This window comes from Chiloscyllium plagiosum, unplaced genomic scaffold, assembly GCF_037043375.1.
Source record: "Chiloscyllium plagiosum isolate Xiang-an unplaced genomic scaffold, Cpla_swu_hap1 HiC_scaffold_25, whole genome shotgun sequence".
Classification (NCBI taxonomy): Eukaryota; Metazoa; Chordata; class Chondrichthyes; order Orectolobiformes; family Hemiscylliidae; genus Chiloscyllium; species Chiloscyllium plagiosum.
Window position 1 is genome coordinate 34,500,159 of NW_028270163.1, and position 23,751 is coordinate 34,523,909.

Below are 23,751 nucleotides of genomic sequence, written 5' to 3' on the forward strand. Positions count from 1 at the left end.
CCAAGTGAATGGCATGACCTTATATCTGAAGAATTCATTCCTGCAATGTTAATAACACATTGGTGAACAGAAAGCCATAGCCTTCAAGTTATACGGGTTTCTGGGAACGTGGTTTTGAGACTGAAGTCCTTGAAATGGATGCTGTGCCAGAACCTGTTGCACTCTTGTGCACCAACTCACCTCTTGGTTTAGCATTCCATTCACTTGGATTGGAGGAGGTGTCATCACCATTGAACTCTTTCTCTGTTGACCGTGTGGGCTGCTTTTAAACACTCTGTTATTGTCACTGGTATGTCAAAGGAAGAACACTAAAATAAATAAACACTGAGGAGAAATTGTCACTGTAGTCAATTCTAATCAATTAGATAATGTAAAAATGCATGCAAAAATTGATCCAATGTAAAAGCTGGTGTATAATATTTGCCTCCAAAGTTTCTGAATTTTCATGAACTCATAGAAAAGTTGAACTTAGTTTTTCAGGGATCAAAGGCCAAAAGTTTCAAAACCAAAGTTTAATCCTGGTGAGGTTTGGATTAGAATGTTAAATTTTTTTAAAATGTCAAAGAGCTTTTTGTCATTTTCATAGAATTGTGAGATGTTTCATTTGTCCAGTTTGGATGGCTGCACCTTTTTGTCTCTCTTTTTTAAGGTCTTTCTATAAGTTAATGAATAGATCCTATTGTAAATGCCTGACAGGCAACAGTTGAAAGTCAGTCTAATGGCAGGATTTGCCCCTCCCAAGAAGTGGCAGGGAAGTAGAAGAAATACGACCAGAAGATGACTAGATGGTCCATCGAATCTTCCCCACTATGCAGTACAATCATGGCTGATCTTGGGTTTCCCACTTGCTCCCTATATCCCACGCTCTTGTTACAAGATTCTTTCTTAATTTACTCAAATACCATTGCTATTTTCTTTCTTAATTACTTGATGAACCTGCTTGCCAAATCTTTGTAGTCCTTGTACAATCACACCCTTTCTGAACATCAAGACTTGCTAAAAGTATTCTGCTCATCTATTTTTATGACCAAAGTGAATAAACTCACATTTAAAAAAAGCAACTGCAGATGTTGTAAATCAGAAACAAAAACAGAAGTTGCTGGGAAAGTTCAGCAGGTCTGGCAGCATCTGTGAAGGGAAGTCAATGTTAACATTTCGATTCCAATGACCCTTCCTCAGAACTGATGGTAGCTAGGAAAATGTTGATTTATATGCAGAAGATAGGGTGGGGGCAGGGGATGTGAGATATAACATAGAACAGTAGCACAGTACAGGCCCTTCAGCCCTCGATATTGTGCTGACCTTTTATCCTACTCTAAGATCAAACTAATATACATACCCTTCATTTAACTATTATCCATGTGCCTATCCAAGAGTCGCTTAAATGTTCCTAATGTATCTGACTCTAATACCACTCTTTGCAGTGCATTTTACGCACCCACCATTCTCAGAGTAAAGACCAACCTCTGACATCGTCCCGATACCTTCCTCTAATTACCTTAAAATTATGCCCCCTTGTGATAGACATTTCCGCAATGGGAAAAAGTTTCTGTCTATCCACTCTATCTATGCCTCTCAACATCTTGTATACCTCTATCAAGTCATCTCTCCTCCTTCTTCGATCCAATGAGACAGGCCCTAGCTCCCTCAAGCTTTCCTCCTAACATATGCACTCCAGTCCAGGCAGCATCCTAGTAAATCTCCTCTGCACCCTCTCTAAAGCTTCCACATCTTTCCCATAATGAGGCGACCAGAACTGAACACAATATTCCAAGTGTGGATGAACCAGGGCTCCATAGAGTTGCAGCATGACCTTGAGGCTCTTAAACCCACTCCCCCTGCTAATGAAAGCCAACACACAATATGCCTTCTTAACAAACCTACCAGCTTGGATGGCAACTTTGAGGGATCTCTGGACATGGGCCCCAAGATCCCTCTGTTCCTCCACACTGCCAAAAATCCTGCCTTTAACCCTATATTCTGTATTCAAATTCGACCTTCCAAAGTGAATCACTTCACACTTTTCCAAGTTGAGCTCCATCTGCTATTTATCAGCTCAGTTCTGCATCCTGTCAATGTCTCGTTGCAACCTACAACAGCCTTCCAAACTATCCACCACTCCACCAACCTTCATATCATCAGCAAAACCTATTAAGCCACCCTTCCACTTGCTCATCCAAGTCATTTATAAAACTCACAAACAGCAGAAGTCCCAGAATGGCTTCTGTCCTCGGAGACAGGTGATGGGTTAAAACGTGCTAAATGCTGACTGCTACTTCTGATGGAATTAATAGTCTGCTCCGAACTGCTTGCATAATTCGAAGGTGTTAGTCCTTTTAAGTTCGTAAATATTAATAAAAATGCTAGTCCTATATGCTCTAAGAAAGTTAGAAATTATTAAACTGATTACTGCAGCTGGGTTGTGAGATTTATTTCCTGTTTGTCGGTATAAGTTTCATTCATTCGAGCAATTTTATGGAAGCGCCGTTTTGTCAGTTTCCTAAAGGGACAATGGCCCAGTTAAAAAAGTATTTAACAGGTAAATACTAATTGGGGAATCTGTTCAGGTCCAAGAGGTGGTTGGTATGGGCTGATTAATATTATAATGCTTCATGGAGACTTGATGGGGCTGGTATTGTTCTGTATGCTACATTTATTTAGAGGTCAACACTGCTTGTAGCAAGGGCTGATGAGGTGTGAAAATGCAGTAATGGATTTGAAAAGGGTTGTTTTAAATTTGGTCTATCTTATGATAGTAAAATATAACCGTGTTATAGTGAATAACAGGTTAGAAAAGGGTTATGAATGAATGAATGGGAACCCAGTATTAATGAATATAATGAACTGGTGGGGGCTTTTGCCCGAAACGTCGATTTTACTGCTCCTCGGATGCTGCCTGAACTGCTGTGCTCTTCCAGCACCACTAATCCAGAATCTGGGTTCCAGCATCTGCAGTCATTGTTTTTACCCGGTGTGTTAATAAAGATAACTTAAAATACTGGTCTTAAGTGGGAGGGAGACCAGCCAGAAGTCATGGTACACATTGGTACCCATGACATAGGGAAAGGGAGGAAGACCTGAAAAGAGAATATAGGGAGTTAGGTTGGAAGCTCAAAGGAAGGAGGAGTAGAGGTAAATCTTAGGATTACCATCAGTGCCACGTGCTAGTGAGGTGAGGAATAGACGGCGAGTACAGATGGACATATGACTGCAAAACGGTTGTAGGAGGGAGGGCTTCAGATTTTTGGATCGTTAGGAAACCTTCTGGGGAAGGTGGGACTTGTACAAGAAGGACGAGCTGCACCTGAACTGGAGGTGCACTAATATTCTGGGCAGGAATTTTGCTAGAGCTCTTCAGGAAGGTTTAAACGAGATTGCCGGGGGGTGGGGGGGGTTGGCGGTGAGAACCTGAGTTACAAATTAGATGACGGAGTAGGTAGTGAGCAGGCAGATACAGCATGCAGAGAGTCTGTGAGGAGGGATAGGCACTTGATAGGGCAAAGTGCACCCAGTGTGATGGGTTGAAGTGTGTCTATTTTAATGCAAAATGTATCAGGAATAAGGGTGACGAACTCAGAGCATGACGAACTCAGAGCATGGTTCAGTACTTGGAGCAATGATGTTGCGGCCATTACGGAGACTTGGATATCCAGGGACAGGAATGGCTGTTAGATGTTCCAGGGTTTAGATGTTTCGAAAGGAATAGAGAGACGGTAAAAGAGGTGAAGGAGTGGCATTGCTAATCAGGGATTGTATCACAGCTGCAGAAAGGGAGACTGTCGAGGAGGGTTTGTGTACAGAGTCAGTATGGGTGGAAGTCAGAAACAGCAAAGGAGCAGTCACTTTATAGGGAGTTTTCTATACACGCCCCAATAGCAACAGAGACATGGGGGAGCAGATTGGGAGGCAAATTTTGGAAATGTGCAGAAGTAACAGGGTTGTTGTTATGGGTGACTTCAACTTCCCAAACATTGATTGGAACCTACTTAGTCAAATAGTTTGAATGAAGCAGTCTTTGTCAGGTGTGTCTAGGAAAGGTTCCTGACGCAATATGTAGATAGGCCAACTAGAGGGAAGGCAATATTGGATTTCATGCTTGGCAATGAACGAGGTCAAGTGTCAGATCTCTTGGTGGGAGAGCATTTCGGTGATAGTGATTACAACACCATTATCTTTACTATAATCATGAGAGGGATAGGAGCAGATGGTATAGGAAAGTATTTAATTGGGGGAGGGAGAATTACAATTAAGCAGGAACTGGGGCGACTAACTTGGGAACAGATATTCTCATGGAAATGCAACAGAAATGTGGAGGTTATTTAAGAAGCACCCGCTGATAGAACTGGACAGGTTTGTCCCACTGAGGCAAGGAAAGGGTGGTAGGTTGAAAGAACCTTGGGTGACAAGGGATGTGGAGTTTCCATAGTAAGGGATGTGGAACAGCTAATCAAGAGGAAGAAGGAAGCTTACTTAAGGTTGAGGAAGCAAGAATTAGATAGGGCTTTAGAGGGTTACAAGGTAGCCAGGAAGGAACTGAAGAATGGACTTAGGAAAGCTAGAAGCGGGCATGAAAAAGCTTTAGCAGGTCAGATTAAGAAAAACCCTGAGGCATATTACCCTTATGTGAGGAACAAGAGGATGGCTAAAGTGAGGGTAGGGTTGGTCAGGGATAGTGGAGGGAACTTACGCCTGGAGTCGGAGGAAGTAGGGGAGGTCCTTAATGAATACTTTGCTTCAGTATTCACTACTGAAAAGGAATTTGACGTTTCTGAGGTCAGCAAGAGAGTGATATGCTTGAACAGGTTGATGATAGGAAGGAGGATGTACTGAAAATTTTGAAAAACATAAGGATAGATAAATACCCTGGGCTGGATGAGATACACCCTAGGTTACTACAGGAAGTGAGGAAAGAGATTGCTGCGCCATTTGCAATGATCTTTGCATCCTCACTGTCCACTGGAGTAGTACCAGTTGATTGGAGGATGGCAAATGTTATTCTCTAGTTCGAGAAATGGAAAGTAATAATCCTGGGAATCACAGACCTGTCAATCTTACGTCAGTGGTGGGCAAAGCATTGGACAGGATTCTGAGAGACAGGATTTATGATTACTTGGAAAACCATAGTTTGATTAGAGATAGTCAGCATGGTTTTATGAGGGGCAGGTCATGCCTCACAAATCTTACTGAATTCTTTTAGGATGTGACAAGATGCATTGATGAAGGTTGAGGAGTGGATGTGGTGTATACGGATTTTCGCAAGGCGTTTGATAAGGTTCCCCATGATAGGCTGATTCAGAAAGTAAGGAGGCATGGGATACAGGGAAATTTGGCTGTCTGGATACAGAATTGGCTGGTCCATAGAAGACAGAAGGTGGTGGTAGATGGAAAGTATTCAGGCTGGAGATTGGTGACCAGTGGTGTTCCACAGGGATTGTTTTTTTTTCTGTACTTCCAATAAAAATATAATATGATAGTAATGAAACTTTAACAGATATAAGAACTATGTATAAACAGGCTCTTGTAAGAACTATATTTCGGGATTCTGTTGCTACCTTGAACTTGTGCTGTGATTGCTGAATAAAAGAAGCTATTTTCACCACTCATGAATTCCAGTCTATTCCAATTTGAACTCTATCCCACAAGAGTAAGAAGGAAACAATAGGTGAGGAATGAGCCCAAAGAGAAAGAAGAACAAAGGAGTCAATAAGATCTGGCTGGGGGGGTGAATAGCTGTTAATGGAGACTGTTAGTGGTTAACAATAGGTAGTGTGTAATGGTAGACTATGTGACAAAAAGGTGAAATTGAGGGCTGCAGATGCTGGAGATCAGAATCAAGATTAGAGTCATGTTGGAAGAGCACAGCAGGTCAGGCAGCATTTGAGGAACAGGAAGATCGATGTTTCAAGCAAAAACCCTTTATCAGGAATGAGGCTGGGAACCTCGGGAGTGCAGAGATAAGTGGGAAGGGGGTGGGGTTGTGGGGAAGGTAGCTGAGAGTGCAATAGGTGGATGGAGGTGAGGGTGAAGGTGATAGGTCGGAGAGGAGAGTGGAGCAGATAGGTGGGAAGGATGAATGACAGATGGGACAGGTCATGAAGACGTGCTGAGCTGGAAGTTTAGAACTGGGTTAAGGTGGGGGGAGGGGAAATGAGGTAACTGGTGAAATCCACATTGATGCCATGGGGGTTGGAGGGTCCGAGGCGGAAGATGAGGCGTTCTTCCTCCAGGCGTTGGGTGGTAAGGGAGCGGCGATGGAGGGGGCACAGGACCTGCATGTCCTCAGCAGAGTGGGAGGGGGAGTTGAAGTGTTCAGCCACGGAGCAATGGGGTTGATTGGAGTGGGTGTCCCGGAGATGTTCTCTGAAGCGTTCTGCGAGAAGGCGCCCAGTCTTCCCAATGTAAAGGAGACCGCATCCAGTGCAACGATAAGTAAATGACATGCATGAAAGTGCAGGTGAAACTTTGATGGATGCGGAAGGCTCTTTTGGGGCCTTGGACGGAGGTGAGGGGGAGGATGTGGGTGCAGGTTTTGCAATTGCAGCGATGACAATGGAAGGTGCCAGGAGGGGAGGGTGGATTGTTAGGAGCGTGGACCTAACGAGGTAGTTGCGGAGGGAACGGTCTTTACGGAATGTGGATAGGGGTGGGGAGGGAAATATATCTCTGGTGGTAGGGTCTGTTTGTAGGTGGCGGAAATGGCGAAGGATGATGTGATGTATATGGAGGTTGGTTGGGTGGAAGGTGAGGACCAGAGGGATTCTGTCCTTGTTGCGGTTGAAGGGGTGGGGTTCGAGGGCAGAGGTGTGGGACGTGGATGAGATGTGCTGGAGGGCATCATCAAATACGTGGGAGGGGGAATTGTGGTCTTTAAAGAAGGAGGCCATCTGGTATGTTCTATGGTGGAACTGGGAGCAGATGCGGCGGAAGCAGAGGAATTGGGAGTAAGGGATAGCATTTTTGCAGGAGTCAGGTGGAAGGATGTGTAATCCAGCTAGTGGTGGGAGTCGGTGGGTTTGTAGAAAATGTCATTGTTGAGTCGTGACAGAAGCTGGCAGTCCCCTGTACAATGGGTTTCGAGATGCCTTCAACATAGCCAGAGAGGTTCTCACACAGGGTCCCATTGCTTGACACAATGGGACGTCCTGGTGTGTTGGCTTTGTGTATCTTTGCAAGGCAGTAGAAGTTGCCTACATGAGAAGTATGTGGGATTGGGGGGGGGGCGCGTAGGGAACTCTGAAGGACTGGATCCAAATTCCTGATCAATGTGTAGAGGAACGACCAAAGAAGGAGTCAAGTTGGACTCCATTGGAGGGCCACTGCCCTGGGCTTGACATGTAAATGCAAGATTCATCAGCCATACCCACAAGGTAGAGCAAAACATCACCTGATTACAACGCAACACCATCCAGGCTCTCAAAACATATCACAACATTCTCATCAAACCAGCAGATAAAGGAGGAGCCATCGTCATTCAGAATAGAAAAGGTTACCGCAAGGAAGTGTACCAACAACTATACAACCAGGAATACCAGGCAACTACCGGCCGAGCCAACCAAACAGCACACCTGTGGACTAAACACATTGATCAGGGCCTTGGATCCAGTCCTTCAGAGTTCCCTATACATTCTCATCCTACGTACTTCTCACGTAGGTGACGTCTACTACCTTCCGAAGATACACAAAGCCAACACACCAGGATGTCCCATCGTATCAGGCAATGGGTCCTTGTGTGAGAACCTCTCTGGCTATGTTGAAAGCGTCTTGAAACCAACTGTACAAGCGACACCCAGCTTCTGTCGCAACACTACAGATTTCTTACACAAACTCAGCACCCATGGACAAATCGAATCGGGAACATCCCTCATCACAACAGAAGTTTCAGCACTCTACACCAGCATCCCCCACAATGACGGCATCGAGGCAACACCCTCAGTACTCAATATCACCAACTGCCAATCTCCAAACACCGTCCTACAACTCATCCTGTTTATCCTCGACCACAACGTTTTCACCTTTGACAACCAATTCTTCATCCACACACAAAGAACAGCCACGGGGACCAAATTTGCACCCCAATATGCCAACATTTTCATGCACAGGTTCGAACAAGGCATCTTCCCTATGCAGGACCTCCAATTAACACTATATACCAGATACATTGACAACATTTTCTTCCTCTGGACACATAGCGAGGAGTCACTGAAACAACTACACAGTGATATCAATGGGTTTCATCCCACCATCAAACTCACCACGGATTACACTCTACTATCTGTCTCATTTTTGGACACATGCATCTCCATCAAGGATGGGCACCTCAGCACCTTACTTACTGCAAACCACAGTTAACCTCACAATGATACACTTCTCCAGCCTCCACGCGAAACATATTAAAACAGCCATCCCCTATGGACAAGCCCTATGCATACACAGGATCTGTTCAGATGAGGAGGAATGTGATGGGCACTTGGAAGCTCTCAAGGATGCCCTCATAAGAACAGGGTATGATGCTCAACTCATCGACGCCAGTTCTGCCACAGCAAGAAACCGTAATGACCTCCTCAGGAGACAGACAAGAGCTGCAACCGACAGGGCACCGTTCGTAATCCAGTACTTCCCAGGAACCAAAAAACTACGCCATGTCCTTCACAGCCTGCAATACATCATCAATGAGGATGAGCACCTCACCAAGACTTTCTCCACACCTCCACTTATCACCTTTAAACAACCACCAAACCTCAAACAGATCATTGTTTGTAACAAACTGTCCGGCTTTCAGGGCAACTCCATACATTCCTATCATGATAGGCGCTGCAAAACATGTCAGAGTGTTGACACAGATACCACCATTACGCGTGGGGACACCTCCCAACTTGTACGTGGCAGGTACTCATGCGACTCAGCCAACGTTGTCTATCTCATACGCTGCAGGCAAGGATACCCTGAGGCATGGTACATTGGCGAGACCAAGCAGAGGCCATACAACGGATGAATGGACACCGCACAACAATCATCAGACAGGTGTGTTCCCTCTCAGTCAGAGAACACGTCAGTGGTCCAGGATATTCAACCTCAGAACTTCGGGTGACCATCCTCCAACGCGGACAGGCAACAACACAAAATGGCCAAGCAGAGGGTCTTAGCCAAGTTCGGTAGCCATGGGGATGGCCTCAACCGTGACCTTGGGCTCATGTCACACTATAGGTGACCCCACTGCAGTATATACACAGACAGACACACATACACACACTTACAGACCCATACACTCACGCAGGTTCTCTCTCATATGCTCACACATACACTCCCACACTCACATATGCATCCTCTCACAGACTCATAACCCTTTACACTCACACTCACACACATACACACACTCTGTCACCGACACTCATAACTCCCCCCCCTCCAAACACACACACCCACGTGCACACATACACATATAAGTTTGTGTAGTCAATTTGTACTTGCAGAATTAAATTTTACTTTGCTCAAAAACTGCATGAATCCATGTAAAATTCTGTAAATCCATTTTTTGGAATAGAATCAGTCTGACCATTGTGGCACAGACAGTCTTACACAGGGCAGCTCACACCTTCAATGAATTATCTGGGCCAACATGACACCAATTGTTAAAGTTCACTCGAGAATGTAACTTTTAAATGTTCTATGATTTACATATGAAAGAACTGAAACCAACATGTTCATTCTAAAAGATGAGAGACTTAACATACAATCCAGGTCTTTTTCAAAATATAATTTCAGTTACATCACACTGTAAACTTTTGCTATAAATTCTGTGTCTTATGATCTTATACTCCACAACCACCTGATTAAGGAGCAGCTCTCTGAAAGCTAGTGCTTCCAAATAAACCTGTTGGACTATAACCTTGTGTTGTGTGATTTTTAAGTCTGACTTTTCCCATTCCTAATTTCCACTCATACTGTTTCTACCTCTGATTTTCAAAGTCATGATCTTTTCTCAGAAATGTCCTTATGTTATTCTTTATTAACAAACCTACATCTGTTTTTCTATGCTGTTGGTCTTTTCAAAATATTACTTGCCTGTATTATTTATTTCCCACCCTCCATCTTGTAATTTTAACTTTTTTTAACCAATATCCCCTGAATATGCCTTGTTCTATTGCTCTAATACTGTTAAACTCTTTGTCCCCTCCTGTCCCACCAGCTTCTGTTTAACCATATCAGTATATTTTTCTATTACCTCAACTTTTATGTTTGAATGACGAAATATTTCTTCATCTGAACCCTTCATTCTCTCTGTTAATTTAAAGCCATTTTATCTTACTGTGACCATATTTGCCAACACACTCATGTTTATATGCTCTGTCCTTCCTATCCCACACTGGTTTTCACTACCTGTATCACAATCCTGCATTACTGTCTATCACTTTTCTCTTTAATTTTCCAATTTGTCCTCATGTGACTTCTCTCTCACTATGTTATATGAAGCTCCTTTAAAATCCTAGAATGGGTTTTATACAGTATAGTACATTGGTCTCAGAACAAGTTAGGTGAAAACTGTCTAAAGTGTACACTCTCTTCTTCCCTGGTACATGTGCTAGCACCACAAGAATCAAGACCCATTTCACCCACATCAATCTTTCAGCATGTGGTCAACTTTATGATCTTATTTACCTTTATGTCAATTATCTTGTCCTCAGGTAGTAATTCAGAGATTATAACCTTTGTGATTCTGCTGTTCATATTTCATCAGCAGAATCTTTCAGTCCTGCCTATGTATCAGATACTCACATGGACTACAACAACTAGATCCTTCCACTCCAGCTGAGTGTTTCTCTCTCTCCTTGAGGAGATGTCCTTAACCTGACACAGCAAAGATCTTAATACTCCTACTCTAAACTTCACAGAATATTATCAATATCCCTTATACCTTCTCCCCACTACATTTTTTTAGTCACCTACGTGAATGGCTCCCTGAAAGAAGGCACTATGCTCAGTTTCCTCATCCACCCTGTACAGAGGAATCTCGATTATCTGAATACCAATTATCCGAAAATCAGATTATCCGAAGGAGATCTCGTGGTCCGGATAGAAACATCACATCAAAGACTTGTTTCCAATAGTGATTGCGTCTTTTGATTCCAGTGATTAAACAGGCACTGTCTCCAATGACTGACCTCCCGCCCTCTCTCTCTCTCTCTCTCTCTCCACACTTTCCCTGGAGTTCTACAGAGGGGTGTACACTAAACCCCACCCCCCCACCCCCTTCCCCAGATAATCTGACCAATGTTGACCTGTACAGGGCAGAGATGGAACCTGTCAAAAAGTTACAGTCAAAAGGTGTGTGTGTGCCCGCGCGCGCACACGCTATTTGGAGACTTACCCCACAAAGGCAGCGGCAGCAACAGCAGCAGCAGTCTTATCGTTGGTGTCCAGTCCAGCTGCCCCAGAGAAGGGGCGGGGGGGTAGTGTTGGACGGTGATGGGGGCGCGGGGGGGCGTTTTGAGGGATGGGGGAGGTGTTGGACGGGGTTGGGGGGGCGGGGGCAGGAGAGGGCGGGGGGCGGTGGGAGGTTTTGGATGGTGTTGAGGGGAGGAGGGGCAGTGTTGGACGGGGGAGGGGGGGGGAGGGGGGCAGGGTTGAATGGGGGGGGGCAGACTTTAAGAACTCTGATCCCCAGAGGGGCATTTAATCGATTAACAGAATAATCAATTATCCGAACTAAATAGTGCCCGCTCATCTCGTTCGGATAATCGAGGTTCCCCTGTACTCCCTGCTCTGACCCACATAAACTGCAAGAACAATGAATCTATTGGACTATTGTAGAGGCTGAGACTCCTCCATCCCTACTTTCTGTGTCCACATAACTATCTCACTTGCAGTCACATCTCCCTGTCCCTGACTACGGTCCAATTCAAAAGTAGCTAGCCCAAATGGTATGACAACCTCCTGGAACAAAGTACTGAATTATCCACGTAAACGTTGCCCTCCTTGATATACTGGTGTCCAAAGCTCAGAATCTTGCACATCAACTCAGAGGCAGATTTCCTCAAATTGCAAACACTTGCTGCAGATGTAGTTGCTGTGGATCATACTGGTGACCATCAGCACCGACGTGCAAGCACTGTAATGCATCATCATTGTTGTGACTTATTTATCTAATTAGGATTCAAGTTTAGAAATATCACTCAACCATTTCTGTATTTATAAGAAATATTTAACTAGACAAGTCATAGATTTAATGGAATTCTATTACCTCTCGATTACTGGTTTAACCTATTGCCCCTGTTAACGTTACCTTTCCGGCTCTGGTACCAGTGGTGGTAACACATCTTTGTAACTCCTTCGCCAAGGATAAGGCTTTTCAGATCCAATTGTTCTCACACTTTCCTGATCAGAGTCCACATCCTGCACCAGCTCTCCCACCTTCAGCCTCTGGGCCATATTTGTGACCGAACCATCCTGGGAGACAGAGAGATTATCAATCTGAATGATTGCTGTATTCACAAGCAGCAGATTAACCAAAGCAAATAGAAATGGCTTTTCAATTTCTCTGTGCCCCACAAACTAACAGTTAAGACACTTCACATAACTGTGATAATTTGTTTGTTTTTCATGTGATCCAGAAAAACCTGCTGAATTATTATGCAAGATAAAATATTTAACTCTAATGACATTTCATTCTAGTATTATATCAGTTTCTTAAGTAAAGGGTTTATAGATTAAGTTATAATTTGGGATGGGATCTAGTTACAGTGACAATGATCAATGGAGAACTGGTGGAAGACCCATACTGTCTTTCCATGAGAGGCTCAATGTTACTGTAATGGAATCAGACACTTACCTGGACATCTTGGGTGCCTCACTGAATCAAATCATAGCAAATCAGAAATCCTGCCAATGGCAGCATCCAGACAATCAGACCAGAAGCCTTCCAGTAACACCACTGTGGGAATAGTGGCCAGTGCCAGTACTGCATTGAGGCCTTCACCCCCTTCAACTTATACTCCCTCCAGTAACAGTTACACCACCACTTGCAAGTTCCCCTTCATGCTACACAATATCCTGACTTAGATCTATATTGTCATCTCTCACTACTTCCTCTCACTACTTTTCACTACTGAACTGGACTAGTCACAGCAGCAGGTCAGAGATTAGTATCACTCACTTCCTCACTACCCAAAGCCCTTCCACCTGGACAAAGCAGCCTGCTTCACTGGCAACTGATCTGTCACCTAATAGATGCATGCAGCAACTCTGCCAGATCCCTTCAACAGCATCCTGACATCTCATGGCAAATATCATCTAGAAGGACAAATGCAGCAGACACTGAATACCAACCATCTGCAGGTTTCCCTCAAAGGTATACACCATCTTTATTTGGAAGCATTATGGTGCCATATCATCAGCAACTGGTGAAAATTCAAGGTCTCTCTCCTCACAACATCACCTTCATCACATGGATAGCAAAAAGCAGTTCAACATCATCTTAAAGGCAAATGGGAATCAGCAATAAATGACACCCACACCTCATGAATGAATGCGATTTTTAAAAAATGGCTAGAAATTGGCCAATATTGATTATTAAGGACCAAGAATCTGCTTAGAGGAGAGAAATTCAACCTCAGAGAATATCTAGAGCAGACTTGAACTTTGTAGCATGTTTTGACAGAACAGTGATAGTGACAAAAAAAAAGGTGTTTGTATTTTTCATCACACAACTATAGAAGCTATCATGATGTTATATCTCTGGTGCAAAGGATTTGTGACTGCTACAGAAATATCTTCAGATCCTGGTTGAAACAAATGGAAGGAATAAATGCATAGATTATTATCATTGCATTTCCTGGGATTCCTGACAGTTGAATAATTTATAGTCCCAGTCATGACTGTTTGGTTTTGATTTGAAATAGGATTTGGTGTTTTGCCAGGGTAAATACAGCTTCCTTCTCAGGGTACCCAAATGATCCAGCAGATGTATAATGAAGCAATCTGTTAAAAACATATGTAAGTACTAGGGGTTGGAATCTAAATAATGCCAAAGAAGCAGTAGATTGAGTAAAACACAATTTTTGAATTTCTAGAAGGAAAGTAAGTGCTGGCAGCTCTACTGTTGGATAAAAGAACAGTAATTCTACTCATACTGTTCTTTGTAATTTCTACCCAGATTTTTCTATCCAGATACTTGACAAGTGCAGAGAAATGATACACTTAATCTTTAATTGGTGGAAATTTATGCTTGTATTGTTTCTAGCATGGTGTATGTACACATGTTTTGTGTATCTGGCAGGATATGTAACATATTCATTGCTGCTAAAATAAATTGCTGAGGATCAATATGAACTGTAATTTTTAGAATTTCTGACCCAGAAGATCAGCTGCCTTCATTTTTTGATCAGGATGCAGGGAATAATCATTGTATCTGAAATGCTCAGGCCTAAGACACACCCATATTGAGCCTTGGGCTGAAATGAAATCAAATGCGCAAGGTGTGGACATGAATTTAAAACTTGAATGGAATAGGGGCTGATATGTAGTTAAGTGATCAAGACTGTAGATGTTGTGACTGAGGGGGTTGGGTAACCACAGAAACTGGGCAAGGGGTTAGAGAAGACAGAGAAGGGGTCAGACAGAGATAACTGCATATACTATTGTGAATGTGGGATTGGCGAAACCTATATGCAATACATGGCTCTGGATTCAGAGCATTAACTTTTTAAAAATTACTTGTTAGATGTGGCCCAGCAAGTGATCAATTTGAGGGTAACTTGTTCAGTTGCATGTCAACCAGATTTTTCTGAATTCAGCCAGCACTAGCTTCAAAGAAACCAATTGTGTGATGTGATTTCAAACAGGCTCTTTGTAAATGCAATTATTTGCAGGCATAGGCACTGCACATCGACTTATTTACCTTTACCAATGTGGAAGGTGACATATTTTGGGATTGTAACTTAGTGCATGCTTTCTGCTCGCTATATCAGAGCTTTTGGAGCTTTTTGAATCCCGCAAATAGGTGCGGGTAACTTTTCATTAACCACTCCATCCAGTTTTATGTGCTAATGGATTCAGTAGGAAAAGATAATACAATGGTCAATGCACTAATAATCCAGTGGCTCAGGCAAATGTTCTAGGGACATGAATTCAAGACCCATCACAGCAGCTGGTGCAATTTAACTTCAATTAAAAACAACCTAGAACTGAAAGGTAGCCCCAGTAATGGCAACCATAAAACTATCACTGATTTTCATAAAAGTCCATCCAGTTCACAAGTGTCCTTTAAGGAAGAAAGTATTTCATTCCAACTGATCTGACCTTTATGTGTTTCCAAAACCATAACAATGTGATTAAAATGGCCAAGAAAGCTGCTCAATTCCAAAAGCTATATGATGGTTCAGTGGTTAGCACTGCTGCCTCACAATGCCAGGGACCCAGATTCAATTCCAGCCTTGGGTGACTGTGTGGAGTTTCCACGTTCTCCCCGTGTCTGCAAGGATTTCCTCCAGGTGCTCCAGTTTCCTCCCACAATCCAAAGATGTGCAGGTTAGGACGAATTGACCTTGCTAAATTGCCCGTAATGTTAGGTGCATTAGCCGGGGTAGATATAGGGTAGGGGAATGGATCTGGGTGGATTACTATTCAGATCGTCATGGTGGACTTGCTAGGAATCTAATCTATTGTGGTGAGCAAGGTATGCTGGCCTTGCCAACAATACCTACAACACCTTCAAAAATAAAAAGAATAAAATGATTCAGTTATAACCCCTCTATAAACAATAGTCCAGTCCATTTCAGAATGATGAAGAAGCTGTCAACCCAGTTAACATAAAGAGTCCTAGTTTCTAGATAATGTACCCTGTTTGATGTTGCCCTCTAACAAACCTGTTTATTGAACTGAAAGTCTCATCAAGTTTCATGCTACATTCATCACAATAAATTATTTTCAATGTATGTTGTGAATTTTAAATGCTGAATAAGAGGTAAAAAAAAAATTAAAACTGCACTGCATTGAAAATGAGCATGGTTTAACAATCTACATAAAGACTTAACCAGTTCAAGAACAAAGAAATAAATCTTCAAAGAGCATTATCTCTGATTGTGTAAATCTCTGAAAAGTGTAAGGTTTTTTTCTCACCTAAAGTTAATAATTCTATTTGCTCACTAGTTATGCTATACCTTCAGGGTTCTTGTTGTGACAGTGTGGATGGCAACAATCCGGTCCAGGCTGCCTTCATCCAGCTCTCTCAAGTAAATTTCATACAACTCATCCAACTGTGGAGGAACCAGTAGGTTGTGATCTGGCAAGAGATATGGAAAAATACTAGTTCAGATAATGTAGAATTTGTGTGGGTAGAATTGAGAAACACCAAGGGGGAAAACAACATTAATGAGGGTGGTTAATAGACCAGCAAATGTTGGGAATTACATTAAATAGGAAATCATAGATGCATACAGGGTAAAGGAATTATGGGTGACTTTAATCTGCTTATGCAGATGGTGAATCAAGTTAATTATAATACCTTGGAGGAAGAATTCCTGATGTGTATGCAAGATCATTTTTTGTACGAATATACTGAGGAACAAACTGAAGAACAGCCCATTTTAGACTGGGTATTAATGCAATGAAAAAGGAATATTTCGTATTGCAGTCATGATGAGCAATTTTAATACTATATGTAGAATTCATCATCAAGCTGGAGAATGATGTAGTTGATTCTGAGACAAGGGAAACTATGATGCATGAGGAGCGAGTTGGTTATGATAGATTGGGAAATTAGAATTAGATTCCCTACAGAATGGAAACAGGCCTTTAAGCCCAACAAAGTCCACACCAATCCTCTGAAGAGGAGCCCACCCAGACCCATTCCCCTACCCTATATTTACCCCCGACTAATGCATCTAACATTGGCAATTTAGCATAGCCAATCCACCGGACCTGCACATCTCTGGAGGAAACCGGAACACCTGGAGGAAACCCATGCAGACATGGGGAGAATGTGCAAACTCCACACAGTCATCCGATACAGGAATCAAACCCGGGTTCCTGGTGCTGTGAGGCAGCAATGCTAACCACTGAAACACTGTGCCGCCCATAAATGTTATTGAAATTAATGCCAAACATTCAAAGAGTGAATGGGTAAACTACAAAAACTGTTTATTCCTATCTGGTGCAAGAGTACAAAGAGCAAAATTGCCAAACCATGGTTTATGAGCAAAGTTAGAGATAGTATCAGATGCAAAAAAGAGGCATACAAATTGGTAAGAAAAAAAACAATACATCCTGAGATTTGGAAACAGTTTAAAAGTCAGCAAAGGAGGATCAAAGGAATGATTAAGAAGTAGAAAATAGAGTATGACGGTAAGCTTGCAGAGAACATAAGAACTGAGGGTTAAACCTTCTATACGTATGGAAAGAGAAAAAGATTGGTAAAGACTTACATACGTCCTTTACAGTCAGAAACGGGAATTTATAATGGGGAACAAAGAAATATGTACTGACAAACTAAATATGTACTTCATTTCTGTCTTCACAGACGAGGACATGAACAATAACATCCCAGAAATGATGGGGAACACAAGATTTAGTGAGAGGGAGGAATTAAAGCAACCTTTTATTTGTAGAGAAATGGTGTTTGCACATTGGTTGGGTTGAAGGCCAATAAGTGCCTATGACCTGATGATTTACACAAAGTACTTAAGGAAGTGGCCCTAGAAATAGTGGATTCATTTGTGGTCATCTTCCAAGATTTTTAGGCTCTGGAACAGATCCTACAGATTGGAGAGTAGCTCATGTGATCCAACTTTGAAAAAGGGAGGTATCGCATAAGCAAGGAATTATTTACTGGTGAGGCTGATGTCAGTAGTGGGGAAGACTTTGGAGTTCATTATCAAAGATTTTATAGCAGAGGACTTAGAAAACAGTAGTATAATCAGACCCATTTTGCATGGATTTACAAAAGTAAAATCATGCTTGATAAATCTACAGGAATTCTTTGAGGAAGTAACTAGTAGAGTTGATCAGGAGGCGCCTCTGGACTGATTTATTTTGACTTTTAGAAGTCTTTCAACAAAGTCCCATGTAAGAGGTTATTGTGTAAAATTAAAGTGCATGGAATTGGGGATGGTGTAATGAGATGGACAGAAAACTAGTTAGCAGTAAGCATTTGATATATCAGAGTTAGGGCCCTACTTATTCACAATGTATATTAAATGACTTAGATAAGGGAAATAAACACAAAATCTCCAAATTTGTTGCTGACACAAAGCTAGGTCAAAGGGTGAACTGTGAGAAGGATGTGGAGATATTACAGTGGAACTTCAATGGGCTGAATGCACGGGCAAATGCAGTACAATGTGGATAAATTTGAGGTTTTCCACTTAGGTAGCAAAAGCAGGAAGGCAGATTATTAATTGAATGGCTGTAAATTGAGAGAGAAGATATGTTCAACAAGACGGGGGTGTCCTCGTGAACCAGTCGCTGAAAGTGAGCACCCAGGTGCAGCAAGCAGTAAAGAAGCAAACAGTATGTTGGCCTTCACGGTGAGAGGATTTGAGTACAGGAACAATGATGTTTTGCCTCAATTATACAGGGCATTGGTGAGGCCATACCTGGAATATTGTGTGCAGTTTTGGTCTCCTCATTGGATGAAGAATGTTTTTGCTACAGAGTGAATGCAGTGGAAGTTTACCAAATTGATTCCTGGGTTGGCAGGGCTGATGAATGCGGAAGGGATTGAGTTGTGTATGATTATATTCATTGGAGTTCAGAAGAATGAGGGTGTTTTCATAGAAACCTATAACATTCTAACAGGACAAGACAGATTAGATGCAGAAAAGACGCTTCCAAGGATGTGGGACTCCAGAATAGGGGTCATAGTTTAAGGATAAGAAGTAAACTTATAGGATTGAGATGAGAAAATATTTCTTTACCAAGAGAGTGATGAGCCTACGGAATTCACTACCACAAGAAGTGGTTCAGACTAAAACACAATGTGTTCTCAAGAAGGATGCAGATATAGCTCATAGGTAAAGGGATCAAGGAATATGGGGGAAGGCAGGATTTTGATATTAAGCTTGATGATCAGCCATGATCATAAAGAATGTCACAGCAAGGGATAAAACGGTCTATTTCGGTTCCCATCTTTTATGTTTCTATGCTCTCATTTCAGACAGGCAAAATCACAATTTGTGCAAAACTGAAACTTGAAAAAAATACTTGTGCTCATTCTGACAGGTTGATCCCCACTATGCAGGTTAGGTGGATTGGTCATGTTAAATTATACATACTGTCTACAGATGGATTAGTCATGGGAAATGCATTGTTAGAGAATGGGGGGTGGTGTGGGTGGGATGCTCTTTGGAGGGTCAGTGTGGACTTGATGGAGTGAATGGCCTGCTTCCACACTGTTGGGATTCTATGATTCTATGTATAAATAGGAAGTTCATTGGTAGTATGACAAAGTGACTGTATATTTTCAGAATAATTGCAATTTTATTGGGAATTTCTGGCATGCAAAGTCTATATTCCTTTGTACATTGCATTGACACAGATGCCAATAAATTCATATATACACATACACACAGACAAGTAGAGTCTTGCAAAGATAGATTGTGAAGCAGATTATCTCTATTTATTCAAAGGAACAAAATGCATAAATTATAGGAATTAAATGCTTTCATACCATCTATGATGTGCCGTTGCTGTTGAATAATTTCAGCACACAGCTGCCGATGCTGCTCAAAACGTTGAATGACATAATCTGTTTGCCGTATGACATTGTCCTTGAGTAAAGCATTGGACTGCATTTCTGTGTTCTCAATTTCCAGTTCATGCACCTTACAGAGCAGGCTCAAAACCTCTCGTTGTTGCTCACTGCTGATCCTCTTGGGAAGGAGCTCTTCCAATCTATGAGCACGTGATCGAATGTCAGTGAATTGTTTCTCCAACTCAACCTTCAGGGGACAGGGAGAAACTAGTAAGAGTTTTGAAGCTCCAAAAGATGAAGTGAAGCACAATTTAAACACATAAAACACATTAATAACTTCTGCATAAGATTAGTCAAGATTTAATAAATGTAGTTGGCTCTGTGTATTCATTTTATGCTGGATTACCATATTGCAATTAATTGATTGTGGATGCTACAAAAGGGACATTCTTTTTACTGGCAAACTCAATGCTTGTAAAAACAAAAATAAAGTCACAATGTTTTAAGGAGATCAATATAAAAACAGGAAAGCCGGGTTTACAGTCTCTAACTGTAAAACATCCTTAATATATGGACCCATACATGTTGTGTAACATGTAACATGGCATACTGTAGCAGGGTGACTGAGGGCTTTGGTCCCAAGTAAGAATGGCTCTTTTATGAAATAATTATACTTGGATTAGGAGGAGAGCAGGTGAGCATAAAACGGAAGATTCAGGAAAGATGGAGCTATTGAGGGGTATGCACGCTGACAAAACATCTGCGTAAGATTGCACTGTATGACAGATATTAAAGTGTGTTTTGAACTTGGATTAATCAAGGACTGCTATTTGTCAAAATAAAAGGGCTCAGTACAAACTGAGTATATTCCTCACAATGGCCTGAGAAAATGAAGCCTTTTTGTACAAGATAAAGTCAGCAAATTTTTATTTAAAAATTGTTTAAAAGTACCTTCACTTAGATATAGTTTCAACAACCAGACTTATTCATTTAAAAAGACGTTTTATAAATGCTTGTAATTATAATTGCCTTTGTGAAAGATTCATAGGAAATAAGCCACATAAACAGAAACAAAGATTGGTAACAAAAATAATCAAAATAAAGCAACAAATACAGAACTTCTTCAAATAAACTATTACAGACTAGTGAACTAAGCTACCAATGAAAGCCACTGGGCTCAATCCATAAATAGATGCATTTCTGTAAAGTAAGTGACAATCTGCAATTCATTACACAATATATTTCAACCAAATGATGAAAATAGTATTAAAGTTTTTTTTTATAATCGACATCACAGCTAATATACACCATTAAATTTCTGCAACCACATAAGAAAGTGCAAAAACTTTTTCAAATTCAAATCACTGTTTCAAGGCGTTCAAAGTTAAATCAAAATTAAACAACCATATTACTTCCTGGAAATTCAAGAGTTATTTTATAATAAACAGTATTTATACAACAGCTGTTGAGTTGGTTACCTTCTGCCATTTTAATTTCTTCTGCTCAGCCACGAGTGCAGCAATATTTTCCCGAGCCACAGCGACCTCGGCTGGTTCCATAACATCAGACTGATCATCTCCAGTGTCTGAATCTTTCTCACTATCCTCCCTGCTGTAGATCTCCTTTTGGTATTCTTCCCTCCATTTTTTGGCTCGTCGAGCCTTTTCCTGTACCCAGCTGCAGGAACAATCAGATGACTTTTACTTCACACTTTAATTAGTTCACCACCAAATAACCAGTTTTGGCCAACATTGTTCCATCAACTGACTTTTTCTGTATTGCCATTGTTGAAATAGGAAACAGCAAATATTATTTTTAGGCTATTATTACATTTCTGTCTTATCTTGTGCACCCATTGACCTTTTAGGTTCCACATATCAATAATTTATAAGTAGTACTAACTGCAATCTGTGTTATGCTATCACCCTTTCTTTGCAAGATTTTAGTTCCATAGGTGCAAGTTGTTCTCTGGTACTTTGGCTGCTGAGTAACTATTTATGTATGCATTGAGACAATGAATGTCAACAGACTATTCACTATTGCAAGCATCAAAACAGAAACCAACATTCATATGTTAAGCTCCTGGCAGGAGTCGCTGGATAGAAAACACAGAGGAGAAGGGGTGTTTTTCAATGCAAATTGCAAATTGGTTGATGAACTTTGCTTGCTGATGCATCAAATCCATGAACAATATTACAATTTGAAAGATGCAGCATGTAATAATCTTATTAGTCATGAAACTACAATATAATTGACTGCAGTAGAAGATTTACTCATGTTTCATTAGCTCTGCAAGTTATTAATGTCACACATGATCAGTAGTTGAGCAACAATGGTCTACAAATGACAAAGGTTATGGAGTTAATTAATGTTGTATTACTTCTGTTGATCTCTTTAAAGGCTTTAAGGTAATACAAATTGTGTCTTGTCTCTATGACCGGTTGCATGAAACAAAAATCTTGAGAGATTTATCATCTTCTCTGCTGATTCTACTTTTTTATTCCTCCTTAGATATTCAGCCTTGTGCAAACTGGCAGGAACCAATGTTCCCAGTGAGTACTGGGGGAAATATGAACTATACTAACTCTGCGATAGTTAGTAAGTGCCTGGATGTGTCAACTTGAATTTGCATGTTGTTGCTGTCCAGCTCCAGCAGATTACGCCGGATGTCCATCTGTTCTCGAAAGGCAGTAATTAGATGTTCACGAAGCCTTTCCATCTCCCGTCTGTCATATCGAGAGGAATGTAGTTGTACTTCAGCTAAAAGAACAAAATTAATAAAATTAACAGTTTCCTTCACATGACACAGCATGCAAAAGCACCACTTCTCAAGACTTCAAGGCTTCCAATCCCCATTTTAGTCAAACTCTATAAACTATACTACAGAGGCTTGTATCATCGGTTCAAAGTAATTTGCCTGCTCCTGGTGCACAATCCTACAAACTAAGATAAATATGGATTACATCATCTCAGAATGGAATCACGGAAAACAGAGAAGAAAAATACCATATGTGGCAGAAAATTATCCAGTGAAGATAAAAGCTTTGGAACATCTGGATAATATATTGTGATTACACTCAAACTTTCAGATGGTTAAAAATGTGCTTGTGCTTTGAATCTCATTTGACCATTCAATTTATATCCATACAGGTGATTTTAAGCCAGCTTACTTGCAGGTAACTGGCAGTTAATATTTCATGGGTCACTGACTCACACTGAAACCCTGACCATAGGCCTGATAAGTCTGCTTAGTGGCTGCTCTGTGGTCGCAGGGAGAAAGTGAGGACTGTAGTCAAAAAGTGTGGTGCTGGAAAAGCAACATCCGAGGAACAGGAGAGTCAATGTTTTGGCATAAGCTCTTCACCAGGAATGTCGGTGGGGGACCCAAGGAGGCTGAGAGATAAATGGGAGGGATGTGGGGCTGGGGATAAGGTAGCTGGAAATGCGATAGGTAGATGAAGGTAGAATGTCATGGTGATAGATCGGAGTGGAGGGTGGAGCAGATAGGTGGGAAGGAAGATGGACAGGTAGGACTTGTAGACGGTGCCAGGTTGGAGGGCTGGATCTGGGATAAGATAGTGGGAGGTTAGATCAAGAAACTGGTGAAATCGACATTGATCCTGGGTGGTTGGAAGGTCCCAAGACCAAAGATGAGGCGTTTTGTTTCTATGCGTCGGGTGGTTAGAACTTGGTGGTGGAGAAGGCCCAGGACTTGCATGTCCTTGGTGGAATGGGAGAGGGAATTGAAATGTTCGGCCACAGGGCAGTGGGGTTGATTTGTGCATGTGTCCCGGAGTTGTTCTCTGAAACATTCTGCAAGTTGGCGTTCTGTCTCCTCAATGTAGAGGAGACCACATTGAGAGCAATGGACACAGTAGATGAGGTGCTTGGTAGTGCAGAAAAATCTCCATCGAATGTGGAAGGATCCTTTGGGATCTTGGATGGAGGTGAGGGGGGAGGTGTGGGTGCAGGTTCTACACCTCTTGCGGCGACAAGGGAAGGTGTGGGAGTGGAAAGTGAGTTGGTGGGGGATGTGGACCTAATAAGGGAGTCGTGGAGGGAATGGT

At 41.8% G+C, this 23,751-nt stretch overlaps 1 protein-coding gene across 4 annotated transcripts in view; it reads right to left on the minus strand.

Annotated features, from left to right (window-relative positions):
- Positions 1 to 23,751, minus strand: part of kif19 (kinesin family member 19) — a 238,258-nt gene that overhangs the window by 18,647 nt on the left and 195,860 nt on the right. For all 4 annotated transcript variants that reach the window (XM_088000607.1, XM_043714731.2, XM_043714728.2 and 1 more), the window contains 6 exons: positions 22,270 to 22,444; positions 21,163 to 21,361; positions 19,661 to 19,931; positions 16,155 to 16,276; positions 12,281 to 12,444; positions 181 to 286 (listed from right to left, as the gene is read on the minus strand). In XM_088000607.1, coding sequence (XP_087856733.1) covers positions 181 to 286; positions 12,281 to 12,444; positions 16,155 to 16,276; positions 19,661 to 19,931; positions 21,163 to 21,361; positions 22,270 to 22,444 — 1,037 coding nt within the window. The remainder of the gene's footprint in view (positions 1 to 180; positions 287 to 12,280; positions 12,445 to 16,154; positions 16,277 to 19,660; positions 19,932 to 21,162; positions 21,362 to 22,269; positions 22,445 to 23,751) is intronic.